Source organism: Drosophila obscura, unplaced genomic scaffold (assembly GCF_018151105.1).
Source record: "Drosophila obscura isolate BZ-5 IFL unplaced genomic scaffold, ASM1815110v1 contig_179, whole genome shotgun sequence".
NCBI lineage: Eukaryota > Metazoa > Arthropoda > Insecta > Diptera > Drosophilidae > Drosophila > Drosophila obscura.
This window is the reverse complement of record NW_024542766.1, coordinates 7586297-7606725: the sequence shown is the minus strand read 5'-3', so window position 1 is coordinate 7606725 and position 20429 is coordinate 7586297. Positions and strand designations below refer to the sequence as shown.

Sequence of the window (20429 nt, the reverse complement as noted above, 5' to 3'; positions counted from 1 at the left end):
CACCACAAGTCTTGCAATTGTAGGGTGCCACGAGGTTGTGGGCCACCAAAAAGAGTTCGAGCATCCAAAAGGAGCGCAAAAGTAGCTCGGCCACGATGATGAAGTAATAAAAGCTCTGAAAGGGAAACAAAAAGGTACAGGAAGATCAGTCACAGCAGAATTGGCTTTGGCAGAACTCGCAAATTAGCAACAAACAATTTACAGGGTGTCCAAAATTCGACCTACTTTGTCACATTCAAGCGAGCAAACCTTTTTTTTTTTGTTTTGTCTCGATCACAGGAGGCGACTTTTTTTTTTTTATGTGTTTGCTTGTTCTGGAGATAAGCTTTGTCTCTCTCCCTCTCTCTCTCTCTCCGTTTGCAAACACCTTTTGGTGCGCTTCTCATTGTAATTGTTGTTATTGTAAGACTGTAGAAAACTGTGCTTGGGTTTTTTTTTATTTCTTGCTGCATTGTAAATTATTTTGTGTCGATTATTTGCGAGCTCTCTGTGCTGTGCTGTGCTTTGTATATTTTCTAGTATACCTTTCGATAAACAAGTTTCTCACGCAGCGGCTTGTGTTCCGAATCAAATAAACCAAAATCATTGCGCAAATCCCAATACGATTGATAAATGGTACAGCAAAAGGCACTAATAATATAGCCATAGGTCCAGGGATTATCGAAAAAACTTTGGTACTTTGCTAGGGAAATTAGAGGTATTTAAATATGATTTTAAAAGTCTTATGGAATATTTGAATATTCTTTACCATTTGTTTGCATTTGTATGGTGGAAAATGCAACCATAACTATAGTTAGACTGTACTTGAGGGCATTGAGACCATACCAAAAGGATTTGGAAGTGCCCTCACGATACCTTCGCAAACATTGACAGACCCGCAGCCAGGCAGGCAGCATCCGCAGCAGTGCCACACCAAAATCGGGCTCAAAGTCAAAGTGATTGCCCAGATTGGCATAGTAGCGAACGCAGAAACGACACAGCATATAGTGATCCACGAGGCAAAGGGTCAGCGAAGTCATTTGTTCGCACAGCCAAAAGTCAGCAAAGGTCACATAGAGAAAAGGAGCAGCCAGAATTCGGATCAAACACGCGAGGAGCCACTTTCGCGCCGAATATTCCAAAATGGGAAACGGATTCAGGACCAACAGAAGCACCATGCCCAGCCAGATCAGTGGAAAATAATAGGGTTTTGCCACCTCAATGATTTCATGATGCAGAAATGCCAATGCGCAGAGCATCCAACCAGAGGCCAAAGTGCTGGCAATCTGTAGCACAGCTGTGGGTGTCAAATGTTTCCGGGGATTTAGCTCGAAAATCAAGACATAATTGATGCCAACATGTTGCCAGATAAAAAGGTTCATAGCCACCAGAAAGTAATAGCAAATAAAGATAAATGGGCCACGATAGAGATGGGCAAAGAGCACACGAAATGTGGCATCTACATCCAAGAAAAAGTCTGCAAAATAAATAAAGATAAATTCTTAAATTTGATCCAAGCATCAAGGATCTGTGTTAGAGCACCCACATGATATGCCTGCCATGATGGCAGCCACAAAGAACAGACCCAAAAAGAGACCAGCAAAGAACACCCTGCAAGGATTTGGGGGTTGCCCCAGGGGCGGAACTCGCAGCTTTGTCATGGCCTTGGAACGATCTCCTTGGGTCAGGTACTGGGTGTACAGCTCCTCCACTTCGTTCATGAGATTTCTGAGATCATTTTGGTCCGTGAATGGCGATCTCTCCACCACGGTTTTGTACCACAATTGTCCCTCCGAGGAGCGAAAATTCTTGTCATACTTTTTGCATATCTTACGGAACGCCGTTTGATTGAGCGTCTGATAGTTTTGCAGTAGAATCAAACTCAAGTAGAACTCACTGTAGGCATTGCGCAGCTGTGGTATGCTTTGCGGCTGTGTTGGCAACAGGGTGGGATAACGCATATGGAACTGCCTGCCTGCGCCACCTGCGCCACCTGCCTCACGGACATCCGCCAGAGTGGCCCTGAATGACTCCTGCTTGCGGTGGGACGCTGCCAGTTTTTCCTCAAAGAATAGCTGCACCTTGACTATCTCAGTGGCGCAGGCGGCGAAAAATTCGTAGTTGACCCTCTCATAATATTCGTGGAGCAAAACCAAGGGATAATCGTGGAAATCGGGTGCTTCATCTACGCCCATTTTGATCATTTCTTTGAGCAGCTAAAAGAAGAGAAGTTTGAGCATGGGAGGAGGAGGATGGAAGTTCTCATTATTTCACCTCATAATTCACATATTGCTCGCGCCATTCATTGACCAAATGCCGCTCTAAAGTCTGACCAAATTTCATTTTTATTCACAGATTTTATTTAGTTGCAAGAAAACACAAAGAATGACACACTTTCAAAAGTACTTTTTGTTAAGTTTCGAACGTTGTTGATCCTTGCTCTGTGGCTGACTTGACAGTCTGCTTGACAGACGATGCTCCGGATCGTCCATCATTCGTTCGAGTAGCATCTCCTCCGTGGGATTCAGGGCTGTTAGAGAAATGTCACGTGTGGCTCGGAACTTGCCACAATTATTTAAATGTTCATTTTCCAAGCGCAATAAATTCCACACAAAGCGCCGTGTAATTTCACAAAAGATGATCAGAGACTTGCAATTGTAAATTGTGAGCACATCAAAATAAATTAAAATCATTTCCAAAATCCAAACGAAACGAAGTAGTGAATTTTCCAGTATGGCAAAATAATAAAACCACTGGGGGTTGGGGGGGGAAAATGTAGGAAAATTAAATTTAATTATTAATCAATTAAATAATAATTTCAAACTTAAAAATAATATTAAAATGCATACCTAAATAATTAATATTAGATTTAATATTAAATATAATATTAATTCATTGTTATTAATTATTATTATTATCAATTAATAATACAGTATTAATGTTATATTTAATATTAATCAGTTAAATATTAATTTTAAAATTAAAAGTAATATTGAAATTTATACTTAATTAATTAATATTAAATATTATAATATTATGAATAATATTAATATTAAATAATAATTAATTAATAATAATGAATTATTATTATATTTAATATTAATAAATTAAGTATGAATATTAATTAATTTATAATAATAATAAATAATAATTATGAATTAATATTATATTTAATATTAATCAGTTAAATATTAATTTTAAAATTATACGTAATATTAAAATTCATACTTAGTTAATTAATATTTAATATAATATTAATTCATTGTTATTAATTAATTATTATAAATTAATTAAATTGAAGAATGGATAAGAAATCGCAATTCCTACCTTTGGGTAGACTAAATTCGCACGCAAAAATAGATTTTCCCATTCCCAAATCTTAAACAAACCAAAGTCCTTGTATAGATCCCAAAACAAACAGTAAAAACTCGCTAAAAGCGCTGTGACAAGGTACAGCCAGGCCCAGGGATTCTCAAACATGTAATGATATTTAGCTAAAAGGGAAAAAGGAAAAAGAAATCTTTAGAGTGCGAAAATTAAGTGCAAAAAACAATGACAACCCCTCACCATTTGTCTCCATTTGTATGGTGGAAAAGATGACCACTAAAATCGATAGACTGTACTTGCCGGCATTCATGAGATACTGCTTGGACTTGGAGCCGCTGTCCCTATAGCGTCTGAGGCATTGGGCCAGACGGAACCAAGCGGGCAGGCAGCGTATCAGAGCCACGCCATAGTCGGGCTCAAAGCCAAAGGCATTCTCCTGTTTGTTGTAGTAACGAATATAGAAACGAAACAAATAATAATGATCCACAAAGCACAGGACCATCGAGGTCATTTGATCACCCATCCAAAAGTCTGCAAAGCCCACATAGAAAAATGGGGCAGCCATAACTCTGCCAAAGAGTTTCACCAACCAACTGCGAAAGGGATAATTCAACACTCTGATGGGATTAAGCAGCAGTACAGCCAGCACCGTCATGTGTATCAGGGGCAGAATGTAATACTCCTTGAGGCCAAACTCATCGTTGTACAGATAGCCCAGGATGATAATGGTGCAGAGATAGCCACAGAAACTGGCTATTTCCAGGGCACCCAGGAAGCCCATGTGAGTGCGATGTTCCACCTCGAAGATGAGCACATGATTGATGCCAACTTTCTGCCAAATGCCCACATTCAGTGCCAAATAAATGCCATAAGCAATGAGCATTAAAGGACCACGCCACAGATTAACAAACATAAATTTAAATTCGGGCTTTAAGTCCAAAGAGAACCCTAGAAATCGAGATGGCAATTTAAATAATAGAAATCCACACACTTAGGTCGCTTTTGCACTCACATGATATCGCACTCAGGACAGAGCCCACAATAAATAGACCCAGAAATAAACCAGCAAAGAAAACCCGCGTCGGGGAAGTCTTCTCGCCCAACGGCGGTACCCTTAGCCTGGCCATGGCCCTGGATCTATCGCCATCTGTCAGATATGCCGTGTAGAGATCCTCCACGGCTGTCAGCATTGCTACCAGCTCCGTGGGCTGGGCAAACTCAGCATGGAGTACGTATTCATAAAACCAGGCCATGCCCCCATTGGACCTAATGTACTTGTCATACTTTTTGCATATCTTACGGAATGCCGTGTGATTGAGTGTCTGATAGTTCTGCAGCATGATCAAACTCAAGTAGAATTCGGTGCTGGCCAAGCGAAGTTTCCGCTGCGACAGCGGCTTGCGATGCTCTCCATCCTCCATGTGCATTTTACTCGTGGCATGTCCAAGGGGATCACGATGACGATCCGAGACCAAAAACTGATACTTGAGTGCGGCCAGCTTGCGTCGTGCCTCGGATAACTTTTCCTGGAAGAACACATTCACGCGATTCAGCTCCTCCAGGCAGGCGGAAAAGAATTGAGTCTCAAAGTCCCTGTAATAATATTCAAGCTCCAAATTGGAGACAGCCCTGGGATCGGGTGCATTCTCCTTGGCATGGAGGATCTTTGCCTTGAGATCCTGCAGGGGAAATGTGTGGAAATTACTTCTATGTTGAGGCAAAATGTGTGGCAATATATGAAGATTCTTCTTACCGCATAATTCATGTACTGCTGACGCCATTCGGTGGTCAAGAGGCTCTCAAGTTCTTTCCCAAACTTCATTGTGTGGAGCTCTAAAAAATATTAGAAATTGTTCCTGTGGATATTTTGCTACTTTGAGTTTTTAGTTTGAGTTTCAAGTTTGAATTTCCACAAAGTTTTGATGGCAAATTAAAGGCCTTATATATGATTAAATGATCTATGTAGTTGTTACGCTCAGAAAGGACTTCTAAGGCCTGCTCTGAAAGCCCCTTTAAATAACTGAAGAAAAAATAGTTTTCTTTCTGTAAAATATTCCTGTTTAAGTCTGCTTTATTTTCTTGATTTATAGCTGCATTCACAGACAGTGAATGCATTGAATGACGTAAATTTCCCTTTTTTAGGGCTACTTTTAGACATCAAATTTCTAATAGACAGCCTGCATCAATTATTATCATTAGTCAGGGGCAATTTTCACGCCCATATTTTCTATAAATCAAGCAAAAATTGGCTGTAGCAAGCACTCGCCACTGAAAAATCCCCCACAAATGTTGGTTCATCCCTTTTGCAAAAATCTCTCTCTATCGAAATCTCTTCCTGCTCTCAAGCCTCATCCTGCAAATTTTACTCTCTAAAGGATGAGTATTTCAAATCGCTCTCTAAAGGCTGCTTAACTCTGTAGGATGAGATCTCGCTCTCTTTCTCTCTCACTCTACTTTTTTTCCTCTGAAGGATGAGCCACTGTTTGCCATTGTCCCCGCGGACGGACAGCATCCACGCGCAAATTTTGACATGCGTTTCCCATTCTCAATTTTTTGCCACCATTTGACATTTTTCGCTCTTTGTTGTTGGAACGGACGCTGTCCGCAAAAAACTCGACGAGTCTGCCCACCACCTCCGGCTCTAGCTGTGGCTCTGGCTTTGCCCCATTGCAGGCAGCAGGCTTTAATGTATTCCTGTTCCTGTTACTCGTTTTCCCCTTCGAGTTTTCCGCTTGGTTTTCAAGTGGACATCATTTTGAAGTCGACTGCTTTTCGGTGTATTATTAAAACATTCACTCGGAGGGTTGTTTGGCTGTGGCGGGGCTGTGGCATACAACTCTTTAAGCTTTCGGTGGCGCCTCAAATCAACGCCCACAATTCGATTCGTTGTTGCAGCCACACAGACCAGACCCACAAGACCCCCCCCCAAACCCCAGCAGCCATTAGTCATAAGAAAAGAAAATTGGGGAGCAGAAAAATGTCGTCTACAGGCATTCGATGGATGGGAAGGAAACCCCCAGTATGCTTCTCCCTCACCTCAATCGTCGTCATCATCAAAGCAGGCATTCAAACGGCCTCCCTCCACTGCTGCCCCCTCTGTGTCTCTGCCCCACAATGTGAAAAATGTGAAACAATTGCAACGATGATTACTTTTTCCAACAGTTTTCCTACACCCACCAACGAGTGTTTTTCTCCCCACTCTAGCAACAGTTTTCCCTCCTCTTGCTGTTGTTGTTTGGTCGTAAAGGAAAATTGAATTGCCAGCAGTGGGCGGGCGGGCGGTCCATGAAGTTTGTCTTGCCCTCAGGGGACTCTTTTTGCCATTCCCCACTGGAAAAAGGAGAGAGTTCCGAACGCCCCTTGGAACCGCAAATGAGAGACAGATGAAAAACAGGTGAAGCCCATAATTATATGCTAAATACTCGGCGTAATTAACTCCCCTGGGGAAAACATTAACTATTTGAAGTACTTGATTAGCGTCGAATGAGGATGATGATGACGAAGCCCTCTATAAATTCTGGAAGCCAGCTAATAAAAGATGAAAACGGAACTAAAGCGGAAAGTCGAAAGTGGCAACATGTGCAAAATATTCCCCTAAAATCCACCCACACAATCCATCCATCCATCAGTCAGTCAGTCAGTCAGTCGGAGTCTGCTTTAAGCAGGGGAAAATGAAAACGATGCTGCCATGTCAGCAATGTTAGCTTTATTTTCGAGGGATACTCAGTAGTTTTAGGGAGAGTGGAAGGGTAGCTTGGGCCATAGAACAAAGAAATATGATTAAAATTTGTTTTCATTTTTTGTTTTCATGGAGATATGTACATAAAAATGTGAAAGGAAATTGGGAGCCAGGAATTGTTGTTCCCCACAATAACGTTCAAATATTTATAGTAATATTAATAATTTATATTTAAAATTTTTTAAATCAATTCTTAACTACTTTTAAAGAGGATATCCTACAGTTATATTAGTAAAACAGTAAAAAGGAAGAATACGTTATGGAAAAAATAAAGCCAAAGAAAAATTTTAATAAATTTAATTCCTTGTAGAATTTCTGCATATCTAGCAAGATGTTGGGATCTAGATATTTATTCTCTTTAATGATGCTATCGGTGGATATGTATTTTGGTAAATTCTCTACCATTCCCCTTATAAAGTGCTGGGTATTTTCATGCTCCGTACACTTGATGCTCCTTTGCCCTAATGTCCTTTTTTATGTGGTTTTTCCACGCTGGACAACAATAACCAGCAGGCAAATAAAAATATTTGCATAGACAAACCGTTGAACAATTGAATAGACGACCGGGAAAAGTGAACATTGCTGATGCGGATAGGACACTCGTCCTGTGGGTGGAAGTCTAGGGGTCTAGGGGGCGCCAAGGGGATATATAAAATGAAAAGTAAACATTGCAATGTCCGCTGTTTTTTTTTCCACTGAAATGATAAAGTGCCAGGGCGACTCCGCTGCACTGAAAGAGGAGAAGGACTTCCCCAATGAAAGGACTGGACCAGGTCCAGAAATAGGAGTAGGACTGGACTTTGCTACTGAAAGAGGAGCAGGACAGGGTATTGGTATTTCCCTCTGAACAAGAACCCCTCCCATCTACTAAAGGACTGTCGTACGAACACGAAAGGCAATAAAATGCATGCTTAGTGCAGTTTGTGGGGGGGCTTAATAGCATTAGTATGGGGCGCCACATCGGTGGGTGGAACTTACAGTCTGGAGCTACCATCTGGCATCCCGCATATTCGTATGTTTTGTGTGGCAACTCGAGCGAAAGCCTTTTCATGGTTTTTGGATTTGTCTAAACAAAGACTTATTGGTTCTAGTTTTACTTTTTATTCTGTTGGAGAAGGGAAGACTGTTTCAGGTTGTTTATTCTTTTCGCTTTTAACTGATTGTAGTTTTAGCCAGTTTTTTTGGGAGGAGAGAAAGTGGCAGTGAGAAAGTGTTTGGGGAAGGTACCAGGAAGCGCGGTTCTTTGTTAAACAAAAGCTACTAAATAGGGGGAAATATCTGTGCTTTAAATATCGTTTAACGTAGGATAACCTGTATAAAAAAATCAAAACAAATTTAATTTGTACATTTAAAATGTCCCATAAATTCGCATAAATCTCTGGTAATAATCCATCACATTTTTTCTGATATTATTTAATTTAATCTCCCAAGAATCACATTAATTAACATTAATATGCTAAAACGCCTCTCAATCACATTCAATATCATGCAAAACTTCCAGCTTTATAGTCGTGACATTAACATGAACACTAATTAAACTCCTATAAAAACAGCAACAACATCTTGTCCAGCATTTCATTTGTAAAAGTTGTTTTCGGTAACACAGTTCCCCACATAGACTTTGCACCTTTTTACCGTTTAATCGCCTGACTAGCAACTTTCATTGCCGCCCACTAGCGAAGAAAAATCCACAGTCCTAGACACACCCAAACTTCAATTATTGGTCCCGCTCCCGACCCCTACCGCCCCTGCGCTCTAGTGCCAACACATTCAATCCGCAACTCGTTTCGGCCATTCAATCATTTTGGCAATTTGGCAATGAATTCGGGGCGATACATCGCACATGCTGGTAATTGCAATCATCTTTCGACACGCTGCACAACATGGCCCGTGCATTGGCAATAAAATTCAGGCTCAACTTTGGACAAAAAAAATAACGAAGAAGAAAAACGAAGGCCTTTTGGCAGGCAGTCGGATGTATGCCCTTGCTGCAGAACATTTTAGAAGAAAAATGTGTTTGTTGGTTTTATTTTCAGCTGAAGGATTCGATTCATAGAAATAATTAAAAGACAGCAGCTTAATATTTCGTTTATTACGGCATAGATGCGCAAAACTAACATGTGGATCCGAGTAGAAATGCAACATAACCGAGGTGCACTGCCGCATGAAGCGTGAAACTAGTATTTATTTATTCTTATTTTCATGAAAACGACTAGAAATGTTTTTCAATTCTGTTCTGTTATATTGACTGGACTCCTAGCCCTATATAGATATTTATTGGTGAATCATAAATCATAAATACTTTCTTCTGTGCTCCACTAGTCTCCAACCATAATATTAATACCCTCTTTAGAGGAAAGGGTATAAAAACCCACATGAAACTACGTCTTAAACTACATTGGAGTCAGTCTCGGAGTGTGCCTGATCGGCTTAGTGTCAGAAACGAGTTTCCCCCCCAATTGAAATTAAGCTCAATGATTAAACAATTTTACTCAACTACTTTGAACCCCTACACTCGTATCTTTTCTTTTCCCTCTACTTTGCGACATTTTATGTGACACGAAACTATTTGTGATAATTGCTTGCTTTACTTTGTTAAATTGCTCAGCGATTTGTTTGCCAGGCCAATAACTTTGGCCCCTCCGACTTTAATTGGTTTTGCTCTTGGTTTTGCTGTTGAGTTGACCCCTCCGAGTGGGAGCTGGGCGTTTACTTTCCGCCTGTCTGTTGTCTATTAAAAAGATTAAAATATATATATTTCATTCACTAAACTAACTGTATGTAAGCCCTAACTACTAAATGCCATATACATGGCTTTAATCATTCATTCGACAGGAGTTAAACATATTCCAATTGAGTTAACTTTAAGTTATTATACCAGAGGGAAAAAATTAAGTAAAGTGTTTGACTGGATTTTTGAGTGAGAGATTAATAAGTGATATATAGCTTCCAGGTGATACCGCTATCTAGAATCAAGAAAGTGTTGAAATTTAAGTATAAAGAAAGGAACACAGGATATGGCAGCCTCCGAACGCTGTTGCTTTTTGTCAGCATCATCAATTTTCCAGCAACATGAGGCAGCAGCACGCAAAAATGAGTAGTCATGGTACATTATGTATTGGGGTGAATCTTACTTTGCAAACATTAAATATTTCTGCGCCGTTTTGCCTGCAGTCCATACCTTTTTTACCTTGCCAGCAACACGTTTTCCAGCAGCATGAGTCTAGCAACATTTAAGCCGGCATTTTTTGCCGCCCCATTCATTTTTGTAAATCACACAAATTCGAAAAATACGAAGCAGCGTCAACAGCGTCGCGCGCGCGTTTCGTTGGCGGTTTTTGCTATAGTTTTGTTTGTTTTCATCGGGAAATACGTAAAAGACGCGTAAATAAATGGCGGCAAAATCCCAAAAAGTGTGTGCAAAATATTGATTGACGAGGAAATCATCATCAAAAAATATGGATTAATGGGAAATTATCAAATAAAAGTTGGATTAATGAGAAATCTTGATTGAAAAGTTTGATTAACGAGAAATAATCATACAAAGAAAGTGCCAAAAAAATAATAAGTGAATGTGCCAAGTGATAGCAGATATTTTTGAAGGGATATAAAAAGTTTGTTCTCTTATAATGTGCCCCAATCTGTTGCATACTTAATGGCGCTAAAGTCTGATTATAATCATCACTCGGTACCGTACCGTACCCATCATTTTGTGGGTATAATTAACGCCTTATCGCATTGTCCACAAATTAAAAAGGCTTAAAGGCAGACGGACCCAGGGCTCAAACTGTGTGGCCAAAAACCAGACAACGTACTCTCCATGGACCACCATCCTAGAGATAAAAGTCGTGTGTTATTTATAGTATCCCCCGCACCACCATACAAAAAAAACTGCATTCATGCCGGCGTTTGGGGACCCAAAGTTTTTTTTTCGAATGAAAAAAGTTGACTGAAAGTTTGTTGGGTTCTCTGCATTGTTTGAAATGAGAATTTCCTTAATTTTTGTGGTTAGTGAAAGTGTGGGAGAAAGTGGATGTGCATGATGAATTTTTGAAGATTAAATTATAATTTTTGCATTAAAGTTGAGTTGACTTTTAGGGTATTTATTTGATTATTGGATCATGGGAGATTTTCAGAGAGAATTTATGAATGAATTTTGATTAATTGAGACTTACTTTTTATGAGGTTTGTGAGATCTCTGGATTTATGATGCATTTTTCATAATAATTATGGGATTTGAATCATAAAAGGACTTATGTCGAAGATGTATTAACATTTATGGGTTCGATGATATTTATTTATCTACCCATAAATTTCCTTTAAATATGTATACATTTTCTTCTTTATTTAGCCCTCTGGACATTTCGTAGACATCTCTTTCCAATCTCTAATCGAAATCATTCATCCCAAAAACCTAAAATCCCGTCCTCATTTCGTGGTCAAAGTTGAACGAACCGATAAAAATCTATAGAAATTTCACAGACTATCCTATCATATCTGAAGCGTCTTCCTATCTATATCAGCCCCTTTCCTCTGCCCTATTCCAACCCCCATTTACCACCTTTCCGAGTGACTGCCTCGAAAGTTCTAACAATTTAAAGAAAATGAGAGTTTGCTATAGAGTTTGCCTCCCCCCACCTCCCCTGTCACACGGTAGGTAATTAGTGGCAGACAATGGGAGGGATAGACATCCAATCCAGAGCCAACGCGACGTACGGGGTGCTAATCTTCATTGTCATCGGTGGCTCCGGGTATCCACAGATGCTGCTGAAGGCAGTTGGTGCTTAACCGGTTTTTATGTACATTTTTTGTTGCTGTTCGAGGCGCGTGTCTTCAATTAATCACCGCTACGAATCGGTTTGCGGGCCGCCTCTTCAGAGCGCATTCGCTTGATTCGCTTCCCTTGCCTAATTTAATTTTATTCAAGTGGCAGCTGAGACCAAAAGGATTATGCTTCCTTGAATGGACAGCGAGGAGGAGGAGGAGCAGCAGCAGCAGCAGGCACTGAAGCTAATTATGTTTGAGCCACAAGTTGAGCAAACACATTCCATTCCCCCAAAGAACATTCTCAGAAGGGACTCAGTCTCTGACTTGGGGACTCTTTTTCAATTTTACGCTCCTCTCTGGTCTGCCATTGACATCTGACAAACTGACAAGCGGGTAACAGGCGCTGTCAAAATCCTGTGCTACTCTGTGCTCTATAAGGGGGAGCATTGAACCCACCACTGGAATCGAACTCTAAATCAAAATCAAATCCAAAAGCCCCCGCACTCGCAATCGCACACTGGAAATCTGAGATATCAGAAAGCAAGCTGTCAAATTATCAAACAGAAGCCGAGACGAGCCCTGGGGAAGGGTGAGGGGTAGGGGTAGGGGTATGGTAAACATAATGTAAAATCAATTGCAGAGGGAGGTGCGAGTAGGGATACTCCCTCGTCGAAGAGCATAGCTCTGGCACTCACAACATTGACTAATGATAGGGGCCCACTGTGCCGCAAGCGTGTGAATGATCTCTGAGGGAGGGAATGAATAATCCGAGGTAGCAGACACACCAGACAGAGCGAGCAATATTTATTATTAGTTGATGGAGTTTGATGGCCGCGTTGCCCTAATGATTTAATTATGATAATGCTAATGGCCAAAGGGTGGGTTGGATGCGTAGGGGAATATACTCAGAAAGGGGCATGCAATTTCCTAAGGGTTATGCATGACAATTATAGAATATGACAATTAAATGGCATTGGAATTTGACAAACGAATTATGAAATACTTTCGAGAGTAAAGAAAAGTAAAATTTGTTTTTATTAAAAAGAATATTACAATAAGTCTTAAATCATTTTGGGCATTAAAAGATAATTCCCAGTCAGCTTTTAGTTGTATCCCTAACAACTTTCAAATTGTTTTTGCTCATAAAAGCAACAACTTTCAATGCAATTATTTTTTATTTATGGCTTACAGAAAACCCATAAAAAGCTGACTACCAAAGAGTCGCATACCCCGAACACAATTTACATTAACATTACGTGTATTTTTGTATTTGTAAGCAATCCATCATTTGCAATGTCTCTCTTTTTTTTAGTCCCATTCTAATTTTATGCAAATTGCTTGACAACAACTTTGTGCAAAACTCTGTATATAGACATGAAGTTGGGCAACGTTCGTTGCATGCCCCAACAGAGCCCATATTATTGTACGAGAGAGAGACCACCCATGCAAAAGATTATTTTTTTTTTTTGTATTTATATTATTGAAAATATTGATTATCTTGATGCGTTTCTTGTCGCCTTGTCAATTGGTTGGCGATCAAGATTCCCCCCAGAGCTCACGGAAATGTCAATTGAAAAAACATCAAAAGACACGAAGCAATTATGAAATATGTAGGGGGTATACATAAATATATATATTGTATGTATGTACATATCTCTGATTTATATGCAAGATGTAGGACGCCGCCGCACCTCTCCCATTGATCTTTCGGTGTTGGCGGCCCTTTTGCCTTTCCAGCAATTAATTGGTTGACTTGACTGGCAGCGGACTCGGAAAAAGGGGTAAAATGCTCGTGGAAAACAAATGTCACTTTGAGTTACCCAAAAAAAAAGAAACAAAAACAGCGAGAAAAACATCTATAAATCGTGGCAACCTAGCTAAGCATTTGCCCTGCTTGGCTTACACCTCCCCCTTCTCCTTTCACCTACTGCTGCCTCTGCTGCTGCTGCTGCTCCACCTTCCTCTCTGCATTCAATGCAAAACGGCGTGACAAATTGTTGATTTGCTCTGACATACATATAAAAGAGAAGAAAAATACTTTTGTCTTTGGGTCTGTCCCTTGGCAGAGATACCCTTTAATCGTGGGCGTATTTGTTCTGCAAGAAGTGAAAGAAATGTTTGGTTACTGGAAAGAGCAGATCAAAGAAGAGACAGCATGCATTGAGTGTGCACAGGCCGAGCTTGCTTTTGCACTCTCTGCCTACTGCTGCTGCTCTCCCTACTGCGGCTGCTCTCCCTATTGCTGCTGCTCTCCCTATTGCTGCTGCTCTCCCTACCTACACAGAGCGCGTAAATTGCGTGTCTCTCGTTTTTGCGCTCACTACCTGCCGCTCTCTTGTCTTAGTGGATCTAAAAAAAGAACCTTATCGCGATTGCAGATCAGTGGTTATCTGCATTTGTCAAAATTTTCGCCCAAACTGCAGCCTCAATGGATTGAGCGCAGATTAGCAGATTTGTCTGCTATTTGTTCCTAATAAGTGAGAATTTTAAGTGTGCCATAAGGAAGTAACGTAAGCATGACAAGTTAGCTGATCATATAACATTTTAGCCAAGAGAAAAGTATGAATAATACTGAAATAATACAGCTATACATATAAGCTTTTAACCAAGAAAAAAGTATGAATAATAATCAAATTAAAAATTAATCGAATTAACATACAAATTTGTGTCCCAGAAACTTTGCAACTTTAAAGGGTATTTTCTAGTCTCTACTCCCCCTTTATCTTACACTTATTTTTGTCCCTTTGCTTTCTGTTGCTTTCATTCGTTTTTCCACTTTGTATATTTAAGCGGAAGCTAAAAGTCTCTTTTCAACTTGATTTCTGCTCCATAAACTTGTCTATTTTCGTTTGGGTCCCCACTGCTCGCTGGAGCGCGAAAGAAGGCAATCCCCCTCCTCATCTGTATCCTAGCTATACAACCAGCTCTCCTCTCCCCTCTCTCTCTCTCTGCTCATGGTTCCCCTTTTTATATGTGGGGGCTTTTGAATAACACAAAATTTGGAGCAGCACGTGCATTTGCACGTTTTGAATTTGTTTCTCTCTTCTCTTTCTCTCTCTCCGGGCTGCTTTGTCTTTATGCCTCGGCTCAGCCTTTTGTTTATATTTAGATGGAAGTACTTTTTTTATATGCCGGCTTCAAGTTGGGGCGATTGAGGCGATGACTTGGGAGGGCCTTTTTTTTTCGCCATAAATCTCAACAGAATTTATTTGTTAAAGCCAAAGACGAAGTTGTGGGTGGGGTTGGGGTGGGGGGTTTTTGATATGCATTGCATGTGCGCTTGAAGCGCCACACTTTGGAGCTGGCGTTTCGTTATGGATAGGTGGATAGGAGGGGGAGTTGCCCAGTTCCATAGAGTGATTGAACGTTTGCATTTGTTAGATTTATGGACCGAGACGACGGGCAGGCCAGCAGACCAGCCCAAGACAATGCCAGGCAAAAACCAAATGAGTTACAAGGTTCTGCTCAGGGATCAGGAACAAAGAAGAAAGAATTCTTTTGTGGGAGTGTACCTCCTCTGTGCCCCCTCTTGTACCCCAATATCACATTAATTTTCTGTGTGAATTTCCCTTCAAAAATTGCATTCCGACAACCTTTAGAATATCGCTACACCAAAAACCAAACCCACCCCCCAGACATGCCCTTTTGTTAGTTATCCCCCCCACTTGGACGATTAGAAACTTCTGTTTCGTGATGGAGAACACTTCCTATGGCTATTATTATATGGTTAGCAGATTGAAGCACTCAGAGAAGAACTTTGCTAAAAATAAAAGCTCTTGGAATAGATCCAACACCCACTCTTTTCTCAGTGTACTAACAGAAACACGAGTATGTGTGTGCAAGTAACTTTTTGCCACTTCTTTGCTGCATATTAAAATAATTTTCCCTTGGCCAACATGAGGGCAAAATTGTACGTGACTAAACGTCAATTTCCACTTCTATCGCCTTCAGCCCCTTTGGCTGCTATGGAAAATGCATTTTCAAAAACCGATTTTAATAATTCTTTCGCCTCCTTGGGCCTCCTCCAGCCCGCTCTCCTCCTGTTGAGTATGTGTCGGCATAGATAAGACCCCTGACTGTATAAAATTCTCCTTCTCTCTCTCTCTCCTGTTGGCCACTTTTTATGCTGTGTGCAAAAAGTGCAATGCTCTGATAAGAATATCTGCCGCCTGTCCTTCCTGCCCACTCGAAAGTTTCCTCAACTGCTGCAGGGCCGTCGGCATTTTAAGTGTGTCAAAAAAAAGTTGCCGCTTGCAACGTTGTGTACGTGATATTCCTCGAATCGAACGATTAGTTATAGATTGGTGTGGAGCACGGGCAGGGGCAGGAGCAGGAGCAGGGGGATGATTGGTTACAGTAGTGGAAATTATTTAATGGGCAATGTAATAAAGAGTTTTGTGTCAACGATGCTGCCAAGGGGTTGTTGAGGCTACGAAACGAGTGGTTGAAGAGCAGCTCAAGTAACTGGGGAATCTGAGAAGATTATTGTGCGCCTTCGAGTTTGTTTGAGTGCTTATAATCTTTATAGATATCTGTTGAAAATAAACCTAACTCCATGGAGATCATTCATCCTCTTCTGTGCCTAGCTTTTATCGATCAAAGTCCCTTTTTTCCCCCCCCCAATAAGTGATTGACTGATTGATATAATAATGACAGTAGTTCCACCTCTTATATTGCCCACGTCATGCTTGGGTTAAAAGCCTAACTGTTTCTCAAGTGTTCACTCCACAAATTTATGCCATTTATCCCGAGTGCCCTGCACAATGTGCATTGATTTCTATTGATACCCGGTTTTCGCTTCCTGTTCCACATTTCTCTCTCCTTTGGTTCCACACAAGTCGAAACTTGAGTGACACAAACAACAAACAAGCAACAACAATTTGCAACAATTTATGAAAATTATGCAGTCCAGAGACGAGACCCAAAGAGAGAGAGGCGACAACGACAGTTGAGTGGTTTTTTTTTTTTTATTTTTTGTATTTTTTGTATTTTGCCTAAGGCAGTGTCTGGATCTGTCTCAGAGTCTGTGGTTTCTGAAGAGTCTTGGTTTCTATCGTCGTCTGTTGATTGTCGTAATTGTTGCTGTGACAGTTTGATTATGCAACTGTGGCAAACTTTCAATAAATCACATAAATTTACCCATAAGTCAAAAGGCGGGCAAAGAAACGAACTGACAATCCCCTGTGCACGTGTCGAATCCCTCGTTACATTTATCGAATCGAATGCCTGAGTCTCAGTCTCAGCCCAGCCCCCTGATCTGTGTTGTGTTCCCATTACATTTTACGACAAATTGATTAAGCTTGAATTTCGCACCCTTAACGTGGCTTTACGATAAAAATATGACCACTTTTAGCAGCATTTAGCAGGCACTTGAAAATTGTTCCCAAAAAACCAGAAATATCCCCCTTCTCAGTGGGTGGTGCAGGGTGGCGGCAGCCCAATCACGTGTCACGCACACGTGCGTATTATTTACACGCAATATTTCTTTTGTATTTTCGGTAGGCTTTTTTTCATTCTTGTAATTGAAGTTATTGACTTTCATGTCAAGCTTTCTTTGAAACAAAAAAAAAATGAGCAAAAATTCTGGTAGGAATCTTCAAGCTGCTGGTTTACACCCCTTAGATGACGCTTGTTTTTTTTGTTTGGGTTGGTTTCTATCCCTCGATTAGCCGCATCGGCAACAGCAGTCATACATCAAAAACAAATGCCGGAACGTCTGGTATTTCGTTTCTGGCTTCCCGTTTTTCCCTGGTTTGCACGGAAGTTGCAAATATGTTCACTTAATTGCATTAAGTTCTCGTTTCAACCCCAGTTGTGCTTTTGGGTTAAGATCAAAGTGCTCTGCAAACATTTCTCGGCCGCTTTCGGACATCACATCCCAAAATGAATTACTACACTTTTTTTTTTTCTGCTCGTGGGCGTTGCGACCAGACATTTGTTTGATTTGGGTCCATTTCTCGGCCCTTGGTTTGGTCATTTTTCGACCCTCCCCCAAAAATTAATTGCAAACTAATTACACAAAGTAAATAGTACGCTCGGGGATCGACTTAGTCATAATTAGTGTGAAAATGGAATGTTTATCTGATTAAATTGGAATAATGGAGAGTGAATGTAAAGAAAAATGGTCCCGAAATGTGTACTAACTGAATCAAGGCTATTATTAGCTTGGAGTTAGGAATAATACACTTTTATGCCATATTTGAATATGAAATATTAATGGAAAAAGCGTTGATAGAGCCGTAAAATATTATTTAAAAAAAAAAATGCAATGATGGAAATTAACAAGCAAAACTTATTTATTTTTCATTTTTATCCCTGCAAAAATATTTAAGCAATAAATGATACAGTCATTAAATGCCATTACGTATGCAACATTAGAAGAAAAAAAACCCAATTCCAATACCTAAAAACAATTTTGTTCATAAATTTACTTTCCAAAAAATGAATTCAAATAATCTAAAATACTCGTATAAAATAAGTTCTAAAAAATGTCGCCTATCAAAAAAGTGTTTAAGATTTTAAGTAAAAATTAATATATATTTCACATTAATATAAAATATATTTTCTTCCGTAAAAAGTTTAAAAACTGCCAAAAAAATATTTTTGTATATGTCTTACAAGCAAAAAATAACTTAAAAACTTCCAATAAAAATTGCCAAACAAAAAAAAACTCATAAAAAACCACATAATGTAAGAAGAAAGAGAGTGAAAAAGCCACAGCTAAATCAGTGCCAAAGCTGCATCTAAATGCCAAAATCAACTTAGTTTTTTAAATCCAATAAATTAACCAATAAATAAAGATGGGCAATACCTCGTCCTCATCATCCGCAACGCATGGCGGGGGCAAGAGTTCACGCAAATGTCGAAGTCTACCCAACTCTCCGGATGTCAGAAGGTAAAACGTTTTTTTGGTATTTTTAAATTATCCATAGATTTTCCAAGGAAAATGTCAGAGACACATCTCCTTTTTGGGGCCACAACACACTAATGAGTATCATTATGCGTACGAAAAGCATTTGAATTAAGCCAAATGTCAGCACAATAAATCAGGGGAAAACTCCAACCAAACCAAAAACAGAGAACAAACTTCCACAAAATTTACGATAATTTCCCAGATATTTATAGAACAGATTCAGAGCTTTCCCACTCCACTCCAGAAATATAGTGTATATAGTTTTCCGGGGTGTGTCTGTGAGAGGCTAATGGAAATGACATTTTGTGGTTTCTTCTCAAAAGATCTATGCCGGCAAGTGCAAATTTTCCCAGCTTTTCGTCTACTTCTCAGAGTGAAGGAACGATTCATAATTAATGTTTGGTCTATATCTTTGTTTGTGGTTTGTCTTTAGATATATTTAATGTTATTCCATGTCTGGAGGTGCCGAAAGAAACACCAGAAAACGATGCAACACGCAATTGTCTCGCGGAAACAGAACTTCAATGAAAATCTTGGCTGTCAGCCAGACAGACGAATGGCATCTATTTTTTTTTTTCACTGGAGCCCTCAGAGTTTGTTGCCCTTTCCCCCGCTCACATTGCATAATCATCAGCGATCGTTGGAAATATTATTTATAAATATATCAAAGTGCATTTTTGATAGCAATACCCACCCCCACCACCTGGAAAATGCCACTAGAAAACCAACCACCATATCGAAAAACCTTTTAAATATGATGGAACTGGTGTGACTGTCGCTCGCTCTACTACGAGTATATTTCTGGCTCTCCCTTCGTTCAGAGTCAATAAATAAAACATTTGCCGAAAAGTTGCATAATTGAAAAGGAGAGGAATTCAAAACCAAATGTTTGGGCATCCCGTCTGGTGCTACTTATCGGAAGGAACACAGGCATATGACACAGGACCACCCTTGGAAAACTCTGTAGAAACAACCACCCTGGCAACACACGCATCCAAAAACCCAAATAAACAAAACACAAAATGTTGTCAGCTGCATTTGGAGTTTGGTTTTTGGGTGTGAAAAATGATTACAGAGGCAGATACTACAGCTGGGAAATAAGGAAACGATTTTCCACTGAATTTAGACTCTGAATTAAAGGATAAACTACAGATAAATTAAAGACTACATTGAAACTAAGTTAGAAATTATTAATAAACAAAAGAAAACATTTTTAAATGCAAAGATTTAATGGCAACAGAAATGGTAATGATCTCTGACTAAATATAGAACTGAAAAGAAATCCATTTATGTGGCAGAATATTCTAAAAATAACCCACACGAGTTGAGATCGTAAACGACAGAAGAAACTGCAAATTATGTTCCATACTTAATGACTCTATAAAGAAGACTTAAAGTGGGCTGGGATAAGTCCCCCCTTTTAATGTGTTGAGTAATTTATGAACTTTGACTAAATATAAAACACGGAAATGAAATGGTGAATAAACAAAATACTACATTTGGTATGAAATGAAAATTCTAGAGTAAAAATAAATGATTTATGTTTCTGAAATAAATTATATACATATTCAAATATATTTCTAAAAGGTTTCTTGACATTTATCTTTAATCCCAATAGATTTCTTCACAAAAATAATCCTTCCAAAGTGTTTTTGGGAATATCTGCTAAAGATTATTTCTGTTTTCCTCTTTTGTTTTGTATAA

At 39.6% G+C, this 20429-nt stretch overlaps 3 protein-coding genes across 7 annotated transcripts in view; 1 reads left to right on the top strand and 2 right to left on the bottom strand.

Moving 5' to 3' along the window:
* Positions 1-20429, top strand: part of LOC111080758 (protein sickie) — a 209087-nt gene that overhangs the window by 113978 nt on the left and 74680 nt on the right. Inside the window, exon 1 of one of the 5 annotated variants that reach the window (XM_041592293.1) lies at positions 18471-18707. The exons of the other annotated variants lie outside the window; for them this stretch is intronic. Coding sequence (XP_041448227.1) covers positions 18613-18707 — 95 coding nt within the window. The 5' untranslated portion in view covers positions 18471-18612. Of the gene's footprint in view, positions 1-18470; positions 18708-20429 lie in introns of those variants that run through there. 5 annotated transcript variants of the gene reach the window in all.
* LOC111081223 (xenotropic and polytropic retrovirus receptor 1 homolog) lies at positions 454-2342 on the bottom strand. Its single transcript, XM_022377227.2, has 4 exons — positions 2254-2342; positions 1526-2195; positions 749-1456; positions 454-682 (listed from the first exon to the last, which is right to left on the bottom strand). The coding sequence occupies exons 1-4, from the start codon at positions 2320-2322 to the stop codon at positions 516-518; spliced, it is 1614 nt and encodes a 537-aa protein (XP_022232919.2). The 5' UTR covers positions 2323-2342; the 3' UTR covers positions 454-515.
* On the bottom strand, positions 2322-5230 carry LOC111081225 (xenotropic and polytropic retrovirus receptor 1 homolog). The gene is made up of 5 exons (XM_022377230.2): positions 5060-5230; positions 4319-4985; positions 3547-4254; positions 3307-3473; positions 2322-2732 (listed from the first exon to the last, which is right to left on the bottom strand). The coding sequence occupies exons 1-5, from the start codon at positions 5126-5128 to the stop codon at positions 2376-2378; spliced, it is 1968 nt and encodes a 655-aa protein (XP_022232922.2). The 5' UTR covers positions 5129-5230; the 3' UTR covers positions 2322-2375.

Coding starts and splice junctions, on each gene's coding strand:
- LOC111081223 (XM_022377227.2), bottom strand. CDS start 2,322: ATGAAATTTGGTCAGACTTTAGAGCGGCATTTGGTCAATGAATGGCGC. Junction 1,457..1,525: donor CATCATGGCAGGCATATCAT/GTGGGTGCTCTA, acceptor TTTATTTTGCAG/ACTTTTTCTTGGATGTAGAT. Junction 683..748: donor CATACAAATGCAAACAAATG/GTAAAGAATATT, acceptor TAATTTCCCTAG/CAAAGTACCAAAGTTTTTTC.
- LOC111081225 (XM_022377230.2), bottom strand. CDS start 5,128: ATGAAGTTTGGGAAAGAACTTGAGAGCCTCTTGACCACCGAATGGCGT. Junction 4,986..5,059: donor AGCAGTACATGAATTATGCG/GTAAGAAGAATC, acceptor TTTCCCCTGCAG/GATCTCAAGGCAAAGATCCT. Junction 3,474..3,546: donor CATACAAATGGAGACAAATG/GTGAGGGGTTGT, acceptor TTTCCCTTTTAG/CTAAATATCATTACATGTTT.